Genomic DNA, 20,362 nt, shown 5'->3' on the forward strand with positions numbered 1-20,362 from the left:
ATATAATGTGCATATCAGAATTATACAAAAATTGTGTCGCCTTTTTCAGGGGACACAATATATTTTAACAATTGATCAAGCTTGATCAAGCTGAAGCTAGTGCAACTAATTCCTACAGGTGTTCCAGTTTTTCTGGATTACTTACAACCCCCTCTGTCTGCATAAAAGCAATGTTGGAACACACTGTGGTACCAAACCCTCGTGAGCATCTGTGAAGAGTATTGTACTGCAGATAGTGGTGTGTTGCTACAAAAATGGCGAGAAAAAAAGGCAATTAACAATGGATGAGAGACAGACCATCATAACACTTAAAAATGTAGGTCTTTCCTACTGAGAAATTACAAAGAAAGGTTTCAGTGAGTAAAGTTTCCTTCAGCATCAAAAGGCACTCAGAAACTGGGGCAAATGCTGACAGGAAGAGGTCTGGCAGATGAAACGCCACAAATGAATCAGAGGACAAGTTTCTGAGAGCTAACATCTTGTGTGATAGGTGGCTCACAGGACAACAGCTTCAAGCACAGCTCAATAGTGGCCATAGTAAGTAATTTCAATTGAAGAGTTTGAGCTTCAGGGTTGACTGGATGAGTTGCAGCAAGAAAGCCTTTGCTATGACGTCAGAATAAGACAAAGAGGCTTGCCTGGGCCATGAAACACCACCATTGGACTACTGAAGACTGGAAGAAGGCATTATGGACTGGTGAATCAAAATTTGAAATCTTCACGCACATCGAATTGGTGAAAGGATTATTCCAAAGTGTGTGGTATCAACTGTGAAACATGGAGGGGGAAGTGTGAAGGTCTGGGGCTGTTTTGCCAAATTCTTGGTCGGTGACTTGTACAGAGTGAGAGGCCCTCTTAACCAAAATGATTACCACACCATTGTGGAGTGCTATGCAATACCCTCTGGTATGCACGTAGTAGGGCAGGGGTTTATCCTACAGGAAGATAATGACCCAAACGAAATGATAAGTTTGAAAACATGGAGCAGACAGCACAGTCTCCAGACTTAAACCCCATTGAGCTGGTTTGGGATGAACTGGACACAAGAGTGAAAGCAAAGCAACCTACAAGTGAACTGAACTGCAACAGATATGGGAAGAACTTTGTGAAGAATATTTGATTTTATTGTAGAAAGAACGCCACGGGTGTGTTCAGCTATCATCTACCAAAGGTGGCAACTTTGATGACTCAAAGGTTTTGGTCTATAAATTGATTCCATGCTTTCTTTTTTTTTTTTTTTTTTAACTCCAATTGCTTATTTTTTACTATGCTTTTGTTTCAGAGTGCATGAAACATTAAACAGCATCATTTTCAATAAAAAACTGGAAAAATTGGTGTGTTCAAAAACTTTTGACCGGTAGTGTACATAAGAATGGACCTAATATGTACCTGCGTGCCAATTTTTGCTCAGCTCCTGATCGTGTAGGAGTTCATGTTTAATAGCAAGATATGCAATTGCCTCTGTTTGACATTAGTCTGATGTCTGGCAGTTTTTTCAGAGACGTGCCTCTGAAGAGTGTCTATTTCCTCACCTTGAGGGAGCCCTCGATCAGCACTCGGTGCATTGCTGCCACACACTCCAGCTGCTGCCTTGTGTCTTTACAGACTTTATCACCGACATCAGAGCTTGTAATGCTAAAGCTGTCACTGGCATTTCTTTGACTTTCATCGCCGCATTCACCGCTCTTAGAAATGTTGTTATTATTACTGCTGGTGCTGCTTGTATGTCTTTTGGTGGTAAAAGAGGAAGCAGTGTAGAGAAGGAGGACACGGCGGCTGGCTTGTATGTTTTCTTCAACAGAGTCCACCATAGCTGCAGGAGGGAACAAATAATGAAAACACACGGTTAGAAAATAGGAGCTAAATAAGTGAACTTAAACTTAGCTATATGCAGCTCTAACAGTTATATTTAGAAGTTTATTCCTTTTTAAACTGAAAAGAAGTAAATGCAACCATCGCAGCAGACAGCCAAATTGCCTTTCTTCACAAGCTAATGCAATGCTACTTTTTAACTGCATGAACAAAAAATAAATAATTTGGCTTTGCCACATATTTTCTACTTAGGAAGTCACAGCAACTGGCAAAATATTTGAAAATGAAACAAGCTGATGTGTACAACACTGGGGAATTCGTCTGTGTTTGTGCATTTCTAGCTAGCAGTTATTGTTGACCGCCCTGAAAAGGCAAGACAAGATCACCACAAAACAACTTATATAGACCCTTTCTCATATATACTCTATCTCATGCAGTTTCATAAAGGAAGAAAGTGAAGACAAAAAGAGGCTAGCTTTTACCACCTATAGCCCATGGTATTTACTTAAAAATACACCATGACCAGCTAAACGAAATGCAAACAGAAGCTTTTTGGATAGTCTTTCAAGATTTTAAGCTTGCTACGTGTAAAACAGCCTAATAATATTTAAGATTTTGAAGTGATCTGCCAATAATGGGTGGGATAAAAAAAATCACAAATTAACTTAAAGAAAAGCATGAAATTGTTGTTATTATTATTTTTTATAATACTAAATGCCAGTCCTTCTTCAAACAGTGCAAGTTAGGCTCTGTGGTTTAAAAAATGGCTCTGGGCCACATGTCTCCGTACTGTTTGCTGTGGGTAAATTACCTTGCCCAGGCAGGCAGTCACGGCCTGCTATGAAGAGTTTGTAGTCGCAGGCCCTTTCCAACACATGAGGCAGTGTTTGAAGGGCAAATGTTTCCACATCCTTGCTGAATCCGAGGTCACAGGGCTGTGGGTATGCCACATAGGCATCGTAAAGCTTCCCATCCAAGTCTAACACAAGAAAAGGAAAAGTTTATGACATGCATAGTTTTGACTAAAACCCTCAAAATTTGATCTTTCAATTAAATATTTAGAGCTGTCATCTATAAACTCAGTTATTCTAATTATTGCTGTGTTCATGCTTTGCAACAAGAAGTTAGATTTATATTGTCAGACAGTTTGCTACCAAGCAGGCAGGGACAGGTACATTGCATGTAATTTATTGCAAAATGACCCCAAGACACCAAGCCATCGGGAAACCGGCAGATACGCCTGGAGTTCACCGAGCATGTGCAGCTATCCTGCATTGTTTCTTAGACTGGAAGCAAATTGGAGACATTATGTCAAACATGTATAAAAAACATTTAAATTCACTGAATAAATTCAGCATGAAACAATTTGTTCAAGCAACAGTGTAATAAATAAATAAATAAAGTTACCAATATGCTAATTGATGATGACAGCAAACAGTAGCTACGTTAAAGCTAATGTTTAACGTAGCTACTGCATTTGCACTTTCTTTTTGAGGTGTTACCACATCAAACTACGTGCTACTTCTGTGTTTTGCTATCTGCATATACGATTTCACACATGTCAAACTGTGTGGGTAACGCTGTTTTCCTTCTTGTTTGGGTTTTCAAACAGTACTTTTCTTACTGATTCAGCCATGGATGCTTTCTGAAGTCTTAAGAATCATCGACTTTTAGCAAAAGCAGTCCAGTGTTTGCTATCCCTTTCTTTCATAATCAGCAAATGACATTTGATGAGAAGCAGAGTAAGCAGTCCTGTGGTTAGCTTGTTTCCTTTGTTTGCTCTGGCTGCTGACACATGCAGTGAGGTGTCAGGCAAGTTTATGACTCTGTAGGTTGTCGTGAATATGTGGGTACTGTGTGTGAAGTAAAGGTGCAAGCTGAAAACATTGCTTGGGGTATTTCCATTGTTAAGTACTGTACTGTTAGATGACATTATTGTTGCTATTGTTTTCTGTTTATAATACGTAAATCAATTGCACATTAATAACTACAAAGCTGCTGAGAACTTACCTTTATTTTTGTAGAAGACTGGAAATGCTCTCCTGAACCACAGCACTATTTCAATCTTAAAAAGGTAGTATAGGGTGACGGTGATGATAAACAGAACCATCATACCACCAAGCACAGATCCGATAGCTATGCCACTTGGATCTGTGGAGATGAACAGCAAACATACCAGACATAAAATTTTAGATTATATATTTGCTGCTGATGCACTGGCTCCAAATTCATTATGGCTTCAAATGTCTAAAAAATTACTTACTTACTTTTATATCAGATTTAACTGGTATAAAAACAGCATAACATAGCAGTGTAAAAATGTAACTGTTTTTCAGCTACTTTCTCTTGTAATGTTCATATTTTCACCAGCATCTTTGAAAGCATGAAATTTTGCCTCTGGTTTAATTATGTATATTGAGTAGATTGAGCAGGCTGAACAGCTCCCTCTGCTGGTCATAGTTCTAATAATGCCTCCGAGAACTACAATTCATGCATGTTTGTAACAATTTCTAATCCTCTACAAATAATATTTTAGATATAGACTCCTTTGTTATTTTGTTTGTTTGTCTGAATATTAGATGCTATGCTGGAGTAAGACTTTATTTACCTTGAACATGGCTCTGTTGTCATGATAATAAATGTTTCTTACATGAGCCACGTTTGCTCTTTGAGGCCTCGCCAAATCCTGGGTTTTTACTGTTATACAGGTGATTTCTTAGTGAGGTACATCACCATGATGACTTATTAAAATATGTAAAATTGTGAAAATATTTATCAAAGCTTGTTATTTGATTGACCTCAAAAGATTTTCACAGATTTTCATTTTGCTGTGCCTTTGACTAAAGCAGTGCAGGTTATTAACAGGTCCAAGTCATAACAATTACTGTATATGAACAGTTCATTCAGCTATTTATTCAGCTGTGGGACCCTAACAGCAATTTGACTGCATTGCTATTATGAACTGTGTTCATTAAGTAGAAAGTTTGCTAATGTGTTTGGTTTATCAAGAGGCAAAACATTTACATTGAAGGCAAAATTTTCTGTATTGTAATTAACTAATTCTTATTCATGTATAAGATAATCACTTAAATGAAAAGATTACTTGATTAAGTAATTGTGAGAACATGCAGTGGTATTCTCAAATGTAAAGCTTTGATTGCTCAAGGTTAGAGACAAACTAAAATATCATGTTTAGGGGAGACTCTGTTTTTACCTTCTGGTTGCAGACTGAAATATCTTTCAGGAAAGCCCCTGTCACTGTACGCACGGCAGGTGTAGTTGACGTAGAAGTCCTCCTCCCTTAGCTCAGAAAATATCAGCCAGGTCTCTAACCACGCACCTTTACTGGAGCCATTTTGGGGCAGCAAACTGTTGAGGACAATCAGATGAAACAGTTAAAAGGTGATGTGACAAAATGTGGTGCACTGTGCCTGTTAAGGCAGGAGTCTCAAAAAACATCAACTCTGAACATTGGTTCACCGATAAAGCAGATAAATTAAATAGATTTAGAGTAAAAAGGTACTGACCGCTGTTCTAACATGTGGACACGGTGAGAGGTGTTAGTCTCAAAGAATCCATCTTTGTCCAACCAATAAATATCAACGAAAGGCTTCCCAACACCCGGCACAAACACCAGGCACCTTTTACTGAAGTTGTACCCTGAAAACATGCGCAAACAGTAACTCAGTATAAACATGAAACTGTATATTTAGCATTTACTCTCCCTGCAGAAGTCTGTGACTTTCAACACAATATGTTGGCCTAAATGAAGCCTGAGATACATAAATATGAAATCAACAGAACACCACATTTCTCAGAAGATCTTAGAGGACTTACCGCTCTGTGCTTTGATTACATCATTGGAGGGTTCATGCACTTGTGGAACCAAAGAGTAATCCCCTGAAACAGAGAACATCAAATACTGTGTAGCTTACAGTAGAGGGTGAATAATCACAAAGATATAATGGAAACTGAATCATATTTCTCTTTCACAGTTTTACAGTAAGCAAACCTAAGAAACCATTATTACTAACACAACTGATGTTTCTTTTTCTGTTATTATTTTTATTGTTAAAATGAACTGATTATGCTTTTTTCACCGGATTTTTGTCAACTTACAGTAGTGTCAAGATAGTCTTTGAGGCCTTTGGGCTGGGATGTGTTGGGCAACCGTGATTCTGTCCTTTCAACTGCGCTCAGCATAGAAGTCACGATACCTCAGCTCGCTTGCAAGTGTTTGGGAGCTGTTCTGTTCTGTTTTGTTTGTGTTTGAGGGCGTTACTGTATATGCCTGACTAACTGAAGTGGATATCACGGTCAGTTAGCAGTCAAACATAAACCTTGCTTGAATAACAGAACAAAGACACAGCTGCCCGTCTCAGCTGTGTGGGGGCTCCTGACGAGGTCTTTATCTTGTGTAGCCCACGGCAAACACAGTTTTTGTTTTGTATTTCCCCGTCTTGTGCCACATGCTTGTTCAAGATATAACATAACAATTTTCACTAAGTGAATCTGTGAATCATAATTTGAGGTATCTAGGTGCTAACCTATAAGCTACATGAGGCTTAGCGGGGGATAATTATGACACAGTGAAACCCAAGTAAATGAAAACCAAGTTGAGTGCTCGGAAATACCAGCTTTATGACTGAAGAGCATTGTGCACATCTATACAGTTACTTATTGTATCATCACTGTTATTTGATAATTAATCTTCACATATGGACAAAAAATCACTCTGTTTTCTTCTTCCTCTTTTTTCAGCTGCTCCCTTCATGGGGCGCCACAGCAGATCATCTGCCTCTATCTCGCCCTATCCCTATTGCCCCTTTCTGTCGCACCCAGCCTCCACATGCCCTCCTTCACTACATCCATGAATCTTCTCTGTGTTCTACCTCTTTTCCTCCTGCCTGGATGCTCATCCTCAGCATTATATGGTTGCCTTAACTTTCCCTCCTCTGCATGCGTCCAAACCATCCCAGCCTTGCCTCTTTACATTTGTCTCCAAACTGTTAACATTAGCAGCCTCTCTGATATGTTCAATGCTAATCTTAATCATTTTTGTCACACCCAGTATAAACCTATATAGATCTTCAAATCCCCCAGCTCAGCCCCCTGTCTCTTTATCATTTCCACCATCTCCAAACCGCCATTATCATTATCTTCCCTCCAGTCAATACTTCCATTGCTCTAGGTTGTCTTCCACCTGCTCCCTGCTCTCACTACAGGTCTGCAAACATCATAATTCATGTCATCATAATCCTGCCTGACCTCATCTTCAGCCTGTCCATCACTATCGCAAACAGCATGGTCAATCCCTGGTCCCACCCCCACCTTAAACACCTTCTATCACTTCGAATGCGCCCCGCACCACTGTCTCATTGTCCTCATACATGGCCTCCCTCACATACTTCTTCACCATTCCTGACTAAGTCATTCAGAGCCAAAGTTCCTCTCCTAGCATACAAAAGTATGTCATCTGGACCAACTGCCCTTCCACACTTCATCCTCTTCATAGCCCCCTCACTTCATTTCAGTGTTTCTCTTAATCTACAATCTCACCTTTGACCTCTGCGCTAATAGTCTCTGACACAGATCCTTTGATGCCACCCAGGGTGAATGTCAGAGTACAGGTATAGGTGCCTTTGTGTTGAAGGTCCACACTGGTAATTTTCAGTCTGGTGCCCCAATAGTAAAAGCTGCCTTTCCCATCCTCTATGGGGTCACAACCCTAGAGGGAGAAACACATAAGTCTTTTTTCAAATTAACAATGCATGAAGAAAAATGTTAACTATTTAAATTGGAGAACAGTTTACAGCCACTGGGATAGTTTTGATGCTCCTAATCTGTTCAGATAGACATTTAAAGAGTTCCATGATTTTTAATATTATTAAACTGTTTGTTTCCCTTCCACAAAATTAAAGGGCACGCACACAAACACACCGAGACTGGGATCTGCTGTCAGTCAAATTGCAATTTTTAAACACTTGTATCTCCCCAGAGTTTCAATACATTCCTGGTATTGATAGAAGTTGGAATAGTGGTAGTAAATAGTTGAGGCTGCAGCTACTGTGCAGTCTCTCCATTAAAACCATTAGGTTTCATGCAGCACTCAACAAGAATTCTGGAGAACTCACTCTGTACCACTTGATGGAGGAAGAGATGTTGTAGCTGTTCAGCTTATTCATTTTGTTCTTCAGAGGGCAGCTCAGATTGTCAGTGACTCCTTTTGTAAGTGGCTGATAAGCTTTCCTCGGCCTTCCACATTCTCCTGTAGGTCTTTCATCCACCACCAGTCGGCTGGCCTGCCTGTAGCAGTGGGAAGGAGTCCTGTTGGAAAATTAAGTAGAAATATTATAAATGAATAGATAATTGGGCACACTCGCCCTGGCAGTGAGGGTCATTGTTTGACCTTCTTGACAGTCAAAAATCAAACAATATTAATATTAAATTTGTTGGAATTGTAAGGGATCTTGATCTCAGATTTTGAAAATCTAAATATAATTCTGTGGTGGGGATAGATAATATTGCAGCAGTGCCGCTGCACGGGAGGCGGACGCACCTGAGCGGCATCCGGTTGTTGTTGTTGGAGTGTGTGGCTGCAAGCTGCAAAGCTGCAGCCCGTGTGTGAACGGCAATCGGAATAAAAGTGTTTGAAAGTACTGAGATGTGGGCGGTTTCGTCATTCTCCTATTACAATTTCCAATACAGTAAAAGCCATAAACCACTCTGTGTTCACTGTGATTACTGATAGATCATGGAGGCAGTTTGATGAGTTGTGTAAGGTGTAAATTAATACTGTGTTCTATTCATTTCTAATATTTCTACTTCTACTAGTGCTTCGTACCTCAGTATGGTCACATAATCCCCACTGTCATTCATGGATACATTGAGAATCCACAGAGTTTCCTCGTGCACCAGGATGTGACCAGTCTGACTGCTGATTTCTTGGCCTGACACCGAGTTGTACCACGTGATGTTGTACGGGACAGTTTTGAAATCAAAGACGTCTGAGGACACCAGTGTGCTTCTCAGCATAGCCACATCTCCAGGAACAGAGAAAACCCTCTCAAACTGGAGTTTGTAGTCAGTACAGTTCTCTGCAACATACATGTAAGTGTGGAATAGAGAAAAATAAGAAATTAACCTTTTAATGCTGAGAAATCAGACCTTTCAAAATCAAAGATAATGTTGTCATTTGTTTGAAATTAATTGAATTGAACTGAACTGAGATGTGACATATTTCCTGCTCGATATGTTTTTACTTGAACTTTCCCAAGCAGAGTTAAAAATCAGTGTTGTTGTAATTCTATCCCTGGCCACAAGAGGGCAATAAAATACTTCAGATCATGCTAGTGGCTCAAACTGCAGCTTGGCAAAAACATGACATATGATAAATTTACAGAAACATTTAAAAATTTGTTAATGTGTTCAGTGTGTGTGTGTGTGTGTGTGAGTGAGTGTGTGTGTGTGTGTGTGTGTATGTATGTGTGTGTGTGTGTGTGTGTGAAGCAGTGTTACTCAGCTCACCCTGTTCAAATCCGCTACAGATTCCACACAAACCAAGGAAAAACACAAGGCTTGCCAGTGTTGAACTTGAACCCATGGCTGAAAAACAAAGATACAGAACATTTAGAAGTGAACATGCTACGAGTCACAGCAAAAACCTGAAATGGAAATCAGCTGACCTAGTGCCAGGTCTTCCTGTGTCTTTAAATTACATCCAGCGAATGTGAAAAGCCCAAGAGCCTTTAAAATCCAGCAAAAACCAGAGAAACTGAAAGAGCTAACTGTACACTGCCTGATATTTTCTCTCTCCTGCTCACTTCTCCTTTCTCACGCCATCTAGCTCCTTCTCTTGATCGTGAATGACTAGCGCTCTGGTATTTGAGGAGCTGCGTGTGTAAGCCAAAATGCTGCGTAATGCTTTATGACTGGAAGCAGACCCAGTATTCCTGATAACAGTCCAGTGTTAAGTGTTGCTCCCTTGGCCAGCCTCTACATTTTTGCATGGAATGTATTAACCCCTCAGGAGGAACTGAATTAAAACTGGTGAATTTGTATGAGTGTCGGACAACATCAGATTTATTGCTATGCAAATCATACCCCCAGACAGTAAAGTGTCAAGTTGGACTAAGTAAATGCACAACCCGAGCCTCCATTAGTTCGCCAACAACACATAAAATAAAGTTTACTAATATAAACAAAGATAGTCGCCATTCTTCCGAGGTTTCTTTACAATTATCCACTTTTAGAACAGTTTGGTTGCCTTAACTTTTTAACGAGCACAAAAGCGATCGTTTGCCAAAAACTGATTTCCAGTGTTGCCGTGTGTGTGTTTTTTTGTTTTTTTGTTTTGATGTGTAATGTCTTTACTTATATTGGTAAGTAGATTTTAGTGAACAGGATTTACGGGGTTATATATAAAATTTTAAAATGACCTGTTTTTTAAGTATCTTTATGACTCTGCGTTATTGTACCAACATTAAAACCAATCCAGTCCCCTTTTGGCCACTAAAAATATCTTTATGGAACTATTGTTATATAGTTGCAATTTCTGCTATCCTCTTAGTCACTTTGTCAAAAACTGACTGCGGCTTCTAGCTTGTGATACCAATGTTGTTTTGTGGCTCGAGATGACTTATTTTATATTATTGAGGGATACATTTACACATATATGCTTCGCTGTTTAAAGGCCAAAAGTTTATTCATGGCAGTTTAAATACTTGTAATTACTTTTTGGCAAATGCCAGAAATCAGTTTTTGGCAGACGATCACTTTTTGGCACATCGGTAGCCTACGCCCACTTACACACACATGCAGCGTAATGATTGTTTACGCAGGCAAGCTTGACCTTCAAAATAAAAGCACCATAATTTGAACTAAATAAAATAACAAATAACAAATTCCACTTTAATATGGTCATTGGTTTACTGAAACCCACAATTGCTCCTATCGCATCCATCGTGATGAGTGCGAGTGTGATTATGACTGTTAAAGTGTTGTACGAATATGAATGTGAATGTGGCTTGTAGTAAAAAAGTGTGCACTGAGACCGATTTGATTTAACTGCACGTGTCAGTAGTTTTAATGTGGTTGTTTACACATAGTGAGGTAACCGGGTAACCTCGACAGATTGCGGCTGTTTAGCACGTTGTATTTGGCAGTGAACATTTGATCTAGTTTTAAACAACATGTAAGCAGGGACTGTGTTTACAAGCAGATAAACCAGAGTTTGTCTTCAAAAGGTGCAAAATGTAATCCGACAGGGCAGGGGTGCCACCAAGGGAGGTCAAGGGGGCCGCTGGGCAACCCCCAAAATTTGCTGCCCCGCCTTAGTGCCTCCGGGCAAGACTGCCCTATGTTGGTAATAATGTAATAAGGTTGGAGAAAAGCTGGTGCAAATCCCTGGACAGATCACTGGTGCATCTCAGGGCATAACATAACATAGAGACAGGCAACAGTTCACACTCTTGCCTGATCTAATATTTATGATTCTAATTCTTATATGATTGTAAGATTTATTTGTCTTTCCTGACCAAGTTTGCTCTTAAAGTTAACTCCATTCTGGGAGAGTGACTCTGGGAGAGCCGTTGCTTCTGCTCAATGGTTGGGACTTCCAATCAATCAATCAATCAATCAATCAATCAATCAATCAATCAATCAATCAATCAATACAGATTATTATGGATTTTAAAATCTTATTTGGTTTTGATATGTACCTATTCTTAGTGATATCAGCTGATATCGACAATTAACCAGGCAGAACATTCTTTTTGCTCTTTGTCATACTTTTTCAAGTAAACTATATTTGCCGACAGCATATTAAAACTGGAAATTCTGGTTTTATGGTGTGTCACCCCTGTATGGCCACCTCTATGAAAACATTCTGGAGGCGACAGGGACACAGACAGAAGGGCAGGGTGTGGTCGAGTGAGAGCGAGGGTGAATGTAAAGAAGGTGCGGTGCTTGTTACAACCACGGCAGTGAATCAGAGAAGTAAAATGTTACGGTCCCAGCACTTACTTTTTCAAGCAGAAATAAACACGCCCACACCTCCCAACAAGCCAGAGGGATGGTCTTGCTTCACCAGCTTTTGTGTGAATGTAACCGTAACTTAGTTCCCATGTGTAAAAACAGTGGATTGAAGGGACCTTTTAGTTCCCTGAATCAGCTCCTGTGACTGAAAGTTCCAGAGAATCTGAGTTGAAGCCCAGCATATGACATTTTCTAATAAAGAAGCAATAAAATTTAAAATCTTCCCAGGAATTCAGTACCAGCTTTAAGTGCCGTTAGAAGCAACATCTGGGTTTTTTCACACCTGAGCACCTTGTTTTTTCTGGCTGACATCAGTTCATGAGTTTGCATAAATGTGCATGGTTTTCTCATCAGTTCAGTGTGGTTTACGCATATGTCTGGGCAATTATTAAAACCAATAGAAGACCAGAGAAAATGGCATTTAACTTAGAATTACATATTACCAGCCTTTCACTGAACTAGTACTGGTATTACGCAATCAGTCCAGTCATGAGTCCAGTCATCAGGTTCAGTTACAATTAAATTACACGACTAAAGCAGAAGGCAGACATGAGTGTACTGAGTAAGGAGTGACTTACTCGGTACATTTTCTACATGGATCTGAATCAAACATGCTGATTTACTGAGTGATTAACAGCTTAACAGATCCATTCATGTTTGATCCAAAATGACTGTTACTGCTGGTTTTAACTTCCCATTGAATTATTTGCATGGATGTGGTTGGAAAGCGCCAGAGGAAAAAACAAAACAAAACATTGCTTTCCTAAATATGGTACAGAAACCTGTCATTAACAGCACACAAGCAGTTAAAATAAAATCTCAATTGTTTCATAAATTCCCATCACCCCCACCGACTTCATCCACCCATCCTCTGAAACTCTGTATGCATACATGCTTAAACTGGTTGAAACAGCAGCTGTAATACTCTGTATGAGGTCACGTTCAGATGAGATATAATGACAGATTTTTTTTCTAACATTGTGTGACTTCACACCCGCAGAGTCTGTAGCTGCAGATAGTGTGGAAACTTCACACAAAACAAGTGCAGTGCTTTCCTGTGTTGAAAAGGTGATATAAATTTAAAAAATGACAGATATTAAACAAACGTGTGTGCCAGTCCCGGCTTTCACGATATTGTCCCCCCCTCCCATCAGTAGTAATTTAAAAATGTTTATAATGCTTTAACAGCTTTGGGGCAGAAACTGTTTTTAGTGTATATGACCATGATTTCATTGCATTGCATCGTCTACCCGATGTTTTGTGATGGTCCGATAATGAATCTCTCAGCACATCTTGAGTCGTTTGCAATTTTAAGTAAAAAGAAATAAATTGGTACATAATATCACAAATCGGTATGGTAAGTTTTGACAATCTGCACCAAGGCAAGCAAAGGCTTTTAGAAGAACACAGTAGCAACGAAATGTGTGCAGCTGCTGTGGGAAGAAGCAAAGGAAATGATCTAAACCTCAAAATTCTCACCTGTGCATCACGATACAGGAAGAGCTACTGCTGATGGGAAAACTATAATGAATGGCAGATTACTTGTGGTTAAAGAGGGCTCCAGTGAACGCTGTGAACGTGTCTTAAAACTGAGTGGTGTTTGTTTAGTTTTGTTTCATCAAAATTTTTCACACCTTTCTGTGAAAAATGTAACCAGTATGCAGTGTGACACCACAGATAAAAACAAGCCAGTGCCTTCAATAAGTGTTATCCTGGGTTCACAGGCCAACCGTCAAAGGCAATATTGGTTGGTATCGAGACTTGGCTAATATTAGTGCTTTTATTGTTGGCTTGTGTTTTTTTACACTGCATGCAAACCACACAGGATCTCGATTACACGTGCACTTTTCAAGTGGTTGTTGTTTGTTTTGAGCAGAAGCTCTTCTGAAGAAATCTTGTTTCTAAGAAGAAAAGGTTCACAACATTTTGACTGTGAGAAACAGGCATGCAAAAGCAGGCTCCATCTATCTAAAGCTTATATTCACTCAGTTTTTGTTCATAAAAGCAAAACAAATAATGGAAAATAAGCACGGCTTAAAATAAAGTTGGCTAAGTGGTCTTTAGATTTAAACAAAAAATATTTTCAAGGAATAAAAGGAGAGCTGAATTTTAATTCATTTTAGACTCAATATCTGTGTCTGCTTCCAGTGCATAGTTTAGCTATTTAGACAAGTTCAGGCAGAGAGGGGCGAGCGTGGGAAGAAGTGAACTGGTTCATCGGGTCACGCTGCAGACATGAGGCTGAAGAAGACAGAACCGAGTGAGTCACCGGAGGTGTAAACCAGCGGGCAGGTCAGGGATCCCAGTGGTTGGCTACGCAGTGGGTTCAGACTGAGCTCATGTTTACCAAAAGTCAGATGACGCTTAACTTTTTCTTTCTTACTGTACTTTTGAATGACTCAGAGCCACACATGCACTCTTTGTAAAATGGTGGTGTACCACCTTAACTCCAAATAGATTTATAGTTGTGTAATATTACACTTTTCAGCACCTTATCTTGGTACCACTTTCACACATTACTGGAAACGTCCTTAACTGCAGACAATGGCTAATCAGTGCAGCTCAAAATATTGCTTCCTGGCAGGAAAGAAGCAGGTTTCCCAGCCAAGATCTGCCTATTTTGAGCACTATTTGGGTTTTTGGAAGAGAAATTCTCTATCATTTTTGTCATTGGCAGTGTTGCAAGACCTACAGTTCATGCACTATTACAGCTACAGTCAATAATAAACTTCAAGCAGACACCTTATGCTCTTTATTTTGCTTTTTTCCCTCATAAATACGCTGTAATAACTGTGGAAGCTCACATTAAATATAGTTCTCAGTAAAACAAAAGTAGAGATAAACTCTTTTTCAGTCTTTGGTCTACTTTAAGATCTTCAAGATCAGGTAGAAAGGGATCATCTATAATAGCTCATAACTGTTTAATATTCACTGGGAGCTATTTGACTGTTATTCAGAGATCACAGGCCATCTACAAAGGGCCACACAGCTATGACAGACTTGTGACATGCTAGCTTCACCATGCGCAGTTCACAGCAGACCTCCCATATGATGTAGCCTTCACAGATGCCAATGACAGTATTTATACTTTTGTGTATCGTGCACCTCCATTACTTTGTATTTTCACTGCCAAAACGCTAGATAGTGAAGTTTTCTCTTCAATTCGATCTATTCTCGTTCAGTCAATTTAACACAGGACCATGAATCCGGCGTGAGGCACACAAATCTGCCTTTGAACACAGTGTATCCACTCGCCTGCTGTTCAGACCTTTTGTTTGCAAGGGGTAGCCAATCAGAGCAAAAGTGACTTAAAGGGACAGGAGCTAAAACACCAATACTAAGGAGTTGTACCAAGACCCACTATAAGATAAATGACTATTCTGAATAATGTCATTAGAGTTCAATAATAATAATAATAATAAGTTTTGAATGAATTAACCAGAAAGCATTTTGAATCTAAACCTCCCCGATTAAGTTTCAGTCAAGGCACAAAACAAGAAAGTGATGCAGTTTTTCCAGAGCAAGCAGCACTAAAGATGTCTGCTTCTGGGAACAGATGGTGGAAGGAGTGAATGGCTGATGACAATATCGTTATCATAGTGCTGATAACTAGGGCTGGGCCATATCATATCGTTCACGGTAATACCGGTATAATGTTCGGCAACGATAAGAAAATGAAATATCGCGATAGAATATGGGTAAAACGCGCATGCACAGTGCCTTTGTTTTCATATGCACATGGCGGAAAAAGCATGGCGGCGACGGAGAATGAGAAGGGCGAAAGCGGATCATTGAATGAAAAAGATGAACCAGTATTGGTTTGTAAAAGTGCTGCAACTTCAGTGGTGTGGAACTGGTTTAGCTTTCGTCCGTCAGATACAAAACAAAGCACTATTTTTGGTAGAGCATGCTAGCGGGCCGTCGTTATTACTGTGTTTTTTGGAAAAATCTACAGTGCCCCTTATAATCCCGTGTGCCTTATGTATGAATTCTGGTTGTGTTTACTGACCTCGAAATGATTGTATGTGATACACGGCGCTCGAAAATCTGTCAAATGTTTTAGTACAACTTTGCTAAGCTACGAAGCCGCACCGCTTGATGGATTGTCGGAGCATTACGGCTACCGTAGGCAGGAGCCTCGTGGAGTGATACATACTGTGCTTCAACATAATATTACCGTATTGTGTGTGTTTAACCTCTTTTTAAGTTTTGTAGATATTCTACATGGTTATGCTGAGGATATGTCGGCCAATTTCCACTGGAAATGCCTTTTGGTTAAACTGTCAGCAAGGAATTTGCATTTGCACTGTTAAATTTTTATATAATTTTAATGCACATAAAAAACAGCTGCTTGTTTAAGTGAAAATACATTGATGTTTTTTTGCACTAATAAAGTTGTGGAGTTGTAAAGTGTTTTGTCTAGTGTCAATTATATCGTCAGTTATATCATTATCGCAAATTTTCAAATGTATATCGTGATAAATATTTTTGGTCATATCGCCCTGCTCTATTGATAACCACTTTAGGGAAGGGCGCAAGAGGAGGAAATAATGCTGGAAAAAATTTCTTATCTTAAGATATCTTAAAGCAATAATCTACAGTTTATAAAATCTGCTAATCATCTTCAGCATGACCTTTTCTGTTTGCATTCATTGGACAAAGTCAAGCTGTATGTTGTAAACCACAGCAGTGTTATTGAAAATGCTTGCATGGCAGAAAACTTACAGAAGCTGTTGGGAAATGGGCCTCGCTAACGGACCAAATTTGTGCAATGTTTAAATTTCGCTACAGCAAACTGACAGAAAGGAACAAGCGTCTGTTTTCTGTTTACATTTGGTTAAATGTTCATTTGGTCTACAAATCTGTTCAGTCATGTGAACTTTGTCCATCTCTTTATAGGACAGCGATTGCCACATACACTGAAGAGTGGTCACAGGTCCATGGTACTGATAACACGAACATCTCGGGAAAAGACAGACACTTTACGTGCATGCGTAGCTCAGGATTTTACTTTCAATTCCATGTTATGTTGGAAACGTGGTATTAAATTACTTTGTCAGCAGGTTTGGTGTAGCAGCTTAAAACTGCACGAGCCTGAAACAACAAGTGCTTTCTGTAGGGCAGTCAAATATTTAAAATCAAGGATGATGTGGAAACAAACAGCAGTGAGGTCAGCAGTGATTGGTTTTAAACAGTGGTTGCAAACTTTGTATGAGTCACCATAAACATACAGATTCCGGTTGTGATTCAGATAAACGTGCAACAGCAACAAAATGTTCTTTCAACTGCTGTTAACAAACAACTCGCAGCTGTAGGAGACGAACTCTGGACTTCAGGAAGGGAAATATCACAATACTCAAGCACTGCTCAGGGTTCATCTTTTTGACTGACTGATCAGTCGAAACCAACATTAAGTTGCTAAAGTTTATCCTTAAAAAAATTCTGAGCAGTATTTTAACTCATTTAAATGTTCATCTTTACTCAATTTCAGTTTGCTCTTCCTCCAATTTGCCCTTAACCTCATTTAACCCCATCTTGTGAATAGTTTGAGCAGCGCAGAAATGCTTTGGGGAAACGTGGCAAATGTCAGCTTTTTAACATTTCCATGTTCCTAGAATGATGAAAAAGTCCTTAGCTAAGCTAAAACAACAAACTTTTTTTTATTTTAAGGGGAAGAGGATGTGATTTCAATGGAGAATTGAAACCCAGATCTTCAATGAATCGCATCAACCAGCAATAAAAGTAACAACTTGCTCACAAGACTGACACACCCTGTAGGTCAGTCATAAAGATGACTTATTTATCTTTGAGCACACAGCCTAGCATTTGCAAATAACGCCTAAGACTTTTGGATTATTTTCCTTTGTATAGTTGTTGTGGATTTGTTCAAATATGCAGAGGAGGAGAATCTGTGCGCCTGTTCTTGCACCTCCAAGTTTCTACCTTCTGTTGCTGCTTTTAAATCCAATAAATAGTGTTTGCATTCTCAAGCACCACCTAAATTTCATGGTTTGCATAGCCTTTCCTAACCAAATATCTGTATTTTTATATTTACTAAGTATTTAGGTTTTTATTTGCACCCAGAGAATTTTCTGCACTCTAATTCAGGATGCTCACGCCTCTTGATTGTTAAAGCGTCAGATCAGACTATTTTCACAAGCTGAAAGGAAACACGCTGTCCTTAAGAACACTTTGAATCTTGTTCTCATGTTTGCTAAACCAAGTTATTTTTAACCATGTCTGAGAAATTCTGTTTTAAATTAAAGATGCGGTATGAGGGAGCCTTCCCGGAAATGTGAGGATGACCATCCCTGCTGGCCTGATAAGAGACGAACAATGTGGGAATTTTCTAATATAAATGACATTTCAGCCCTTAAGAGCGCAAAGGGAGACGTCTCAGAAATAGTGATGGAATGGTTTTCTAAAACTAGCCTGCAGAAACCGTGCCATCCTTGAACAAGGGTTAATGGCTTAAGTTTAAGACATGGAGCTTGTGGGACGTTATCCAAATACATGACTCATTTAGCTCTGAAAAAGGGAAAGCAGCGGGAGTTACCCTTCCTTCAGCCGAGCCTGAGAACATGAATAGTGTGACTGTGTTTTTTCACATTGTGGAAACAATATTGCAGGTAGTGTGAAATGGTAATTTGTTTGTGCTTTTTGGTTTGAGGTGAAATCCTCTGTGAGAAGGCTGCCACACTAGTTTATCTCGTTTTTTTCTATTGTGGCTCTGTTATTTTTCCTCTAAGCTATCTGCCTTAAACATGCAAGAGAACATAATGTAGAAGGGTCTAAATTTCCAAGTAAACACAGTTTCTAATAGCAGCAGTAACATACAGCTGTGAATGAGCCAAGTCGTCTAAACTCGAACAAACTGCAGGCTTGGGAATGCAGATGAATGCTCCAGAATTACAAGATTTTGTTCAGGGATTATACTGCGTATCCACATGAGAAGCTGAAGCCTACAAGTGTTCTGTTTTTTTCCCTTTGCTGTCAAATCACTGTGTACACTCCCTGCGATCCCTGCCTTAAGCAAGCTGTGCCTGCTTCAATTTCCTCTTTTCTCCTCCTTATACTAATATTTGACAATTTGCTTAATTTCCTCCTGCATCAGTCTAGCCTATCCCTCATCACCCTGCTCTTTCAACACAGAAATATTCATAGGCTATTGTTTATGAAAATATCCCAACCAGACACCCTCTCATACATCTGCAGGTGGATTGTTCACAGTTCAAGCTTGGTGTTTAAGCTGCTGTTTATAGAGCTGAACCAAGTGTATTGACTAATCCCCATATGCATCATTTATAATGCTAAAGAATAAATCCAGTGTCCTCTGTCTTAGCAGGAGAGTCAATGTACAGTTGATGTAAACATGGGGCAATAACCTGTTTTAACACAACAGAAAAATGACTGAAGTCCCACACAACTTTTTCTTATTTTCTAGCCAAACCACTGTGCATATGTTACATCTGCAGCAGCCTGAGCATTTGCTCTTGGATTAAAACAAATAACAGTTATAAATAACTGTCCAAACTCCCGAGGGAGGTAGAAAGGTCTAAAGGGGAAGGACAGAAGCTGAAATATCCTCGCAACATGACAAACAAATGCCTCTCTGTGTAACTCTTGAACTGATTTAACGATATGCATTTCAATACATTGTTAAATCAGAAAAACCTTCCCTAAATCAAATCTCTCATTCCTGTCATCAAAGCCTTCATTGGGTATATTTGTGCAGGGTACTGATAACACACAAAACAAACAGCACTGTGGCTACAGGAACCTGTTATCAGGGTGCAGCGACAGCAAAGTGTTCACGTAAGATCATTTTACCTTTCTTGAAAATACATGAAAATACATGAATCGATAAATTTGAAATTTAAAGACCTTAATGTCATGTCATCATTATATAATATTCTGTAAACTGACATTTCTAGGCATTTTAGGACAGAATATTCCTGATGAGTCTGTTGGTCTGGAATTACTCAGCTGCATGGCATTGCAGGATGTGAAAAAGCACATACAATGTTGACAAAGTTCAGTCACGGTAATGCAGGAAGAACTCCTACATAAGCTTTGGAGATGACAAACTGCGAGAAAACCGCACAGTACAACCCACACTGAACAACCACCCAGAATGCACCTAAATGAATCACTCCTTTAATGTGAGGTTTTTGATTTGGCATGAAAGTCGTCCCTTTTTCTTCTCATCATCTGTCAGTTTTATACAAGAAAAAAGGTGTCAGTATTGCTATTCCTGCTCTATGAGATCTATCCATCGCTCAAAAATCAAACATTTGTGTTGGCTGCAGTGGGCATCTTTACTATAGTGTGAAAGGAAGTGTGCCTCCTTTGTGGTAAGCATTACAAACGCACTTTTTCGAAAAAGTAAACAGGCGAATGGTAGACCTCATATTTCTAAGAATTCGAGCACCGAGGCCACATTCAGTGGCAGAGTTTGCCCCAGAAAAGTCAGAAATTATTAAGAACATAAACAGCTTAGGAACAAGTAAGTGGT

General features: G+C 39.4%; 1 protein-coding gene across 4 annotated transcripts in view; it reads right to left on the bottom strand.

Moving 5' to 3' along the window:
- LOC146371172 (interleukin-1 receptor-like 2) overlaps nucleotides 1-20,362 on the bottom strand; it is a 33,553-nt gene that overhangs the window by 5,135 nt on the left and 8,056 nt on the right. For 3 of the 4 annotated variants that reach the window (XM_084954603.1, XM_084954605.1, XM_084954606.1), the window contains exons 2-11: nucleotides 9,340-9,417; nucleotides 8,657-8,909; nucleotides 7,947-8,139; nucleotides 7,372-7,540; nucleotides 5,650-5,712; nucleotides 5,340-5,472; nucleotides 5,027-5,181; nucleotides 3,823-3,963; nucleotides 2,624-2,791; nucleotides 1,533-1,813 (exon numbers count right to left, since the gene is read on the bottom strand). In XM_084954603.1, the coding sequence (XP_084810729.1) occupies nucleotides 1,533-1,813; nucleotides 2,624-2,791; nucleotides 3,823-3,963; nucleotides 5,027-5,181; nucleotides 5,340-5,472; nucleotides 5,650-5,712; nucleotides 7,372-7,540; nucleotides 7,947-8,139; nucleotides 8,657-8,909; nucleotides 9,340-9,415 (1,632 nt within the window). In that variant the 5' untranslated portion in view covers nucleotides 9,416-9,417. Of the gene's footprint in view, nucleotides 1-1,532; nucleotides 1,814-2,623; nucleotides 2,792-3,822; nucleotides 3,964-5,026; nucleotides 5,182-5,339; nucleotides 5,473-5,649; nucleotides 5,713-7,371; nucleotides 7,541-7,946; nucleotides 8,140-8,656; nucleotides 8,910-9,339; nucleotides 9,418-9,497 lie in introns of all 4 variants that reach the window. The other variant, XM_084954602.1, reaches the window with a different exon arrangement.

The sequence above is a fragment of the Perissodus microlepis genome, chromosome 16 (genome assembly GCF_051167445.1).
Source record: "Perissodus microlepis isolate ML-2025 ecotype Zambia chromosome 16, ASM5116744v1, whole genome shotgun sequence".
NCBI classification, from domain to species: Eukaryota; Metazoa; Chordata; class Actinopteri; order Cichliformes; family Cichlidae; genus Perissodus; species Perissodus microlepis.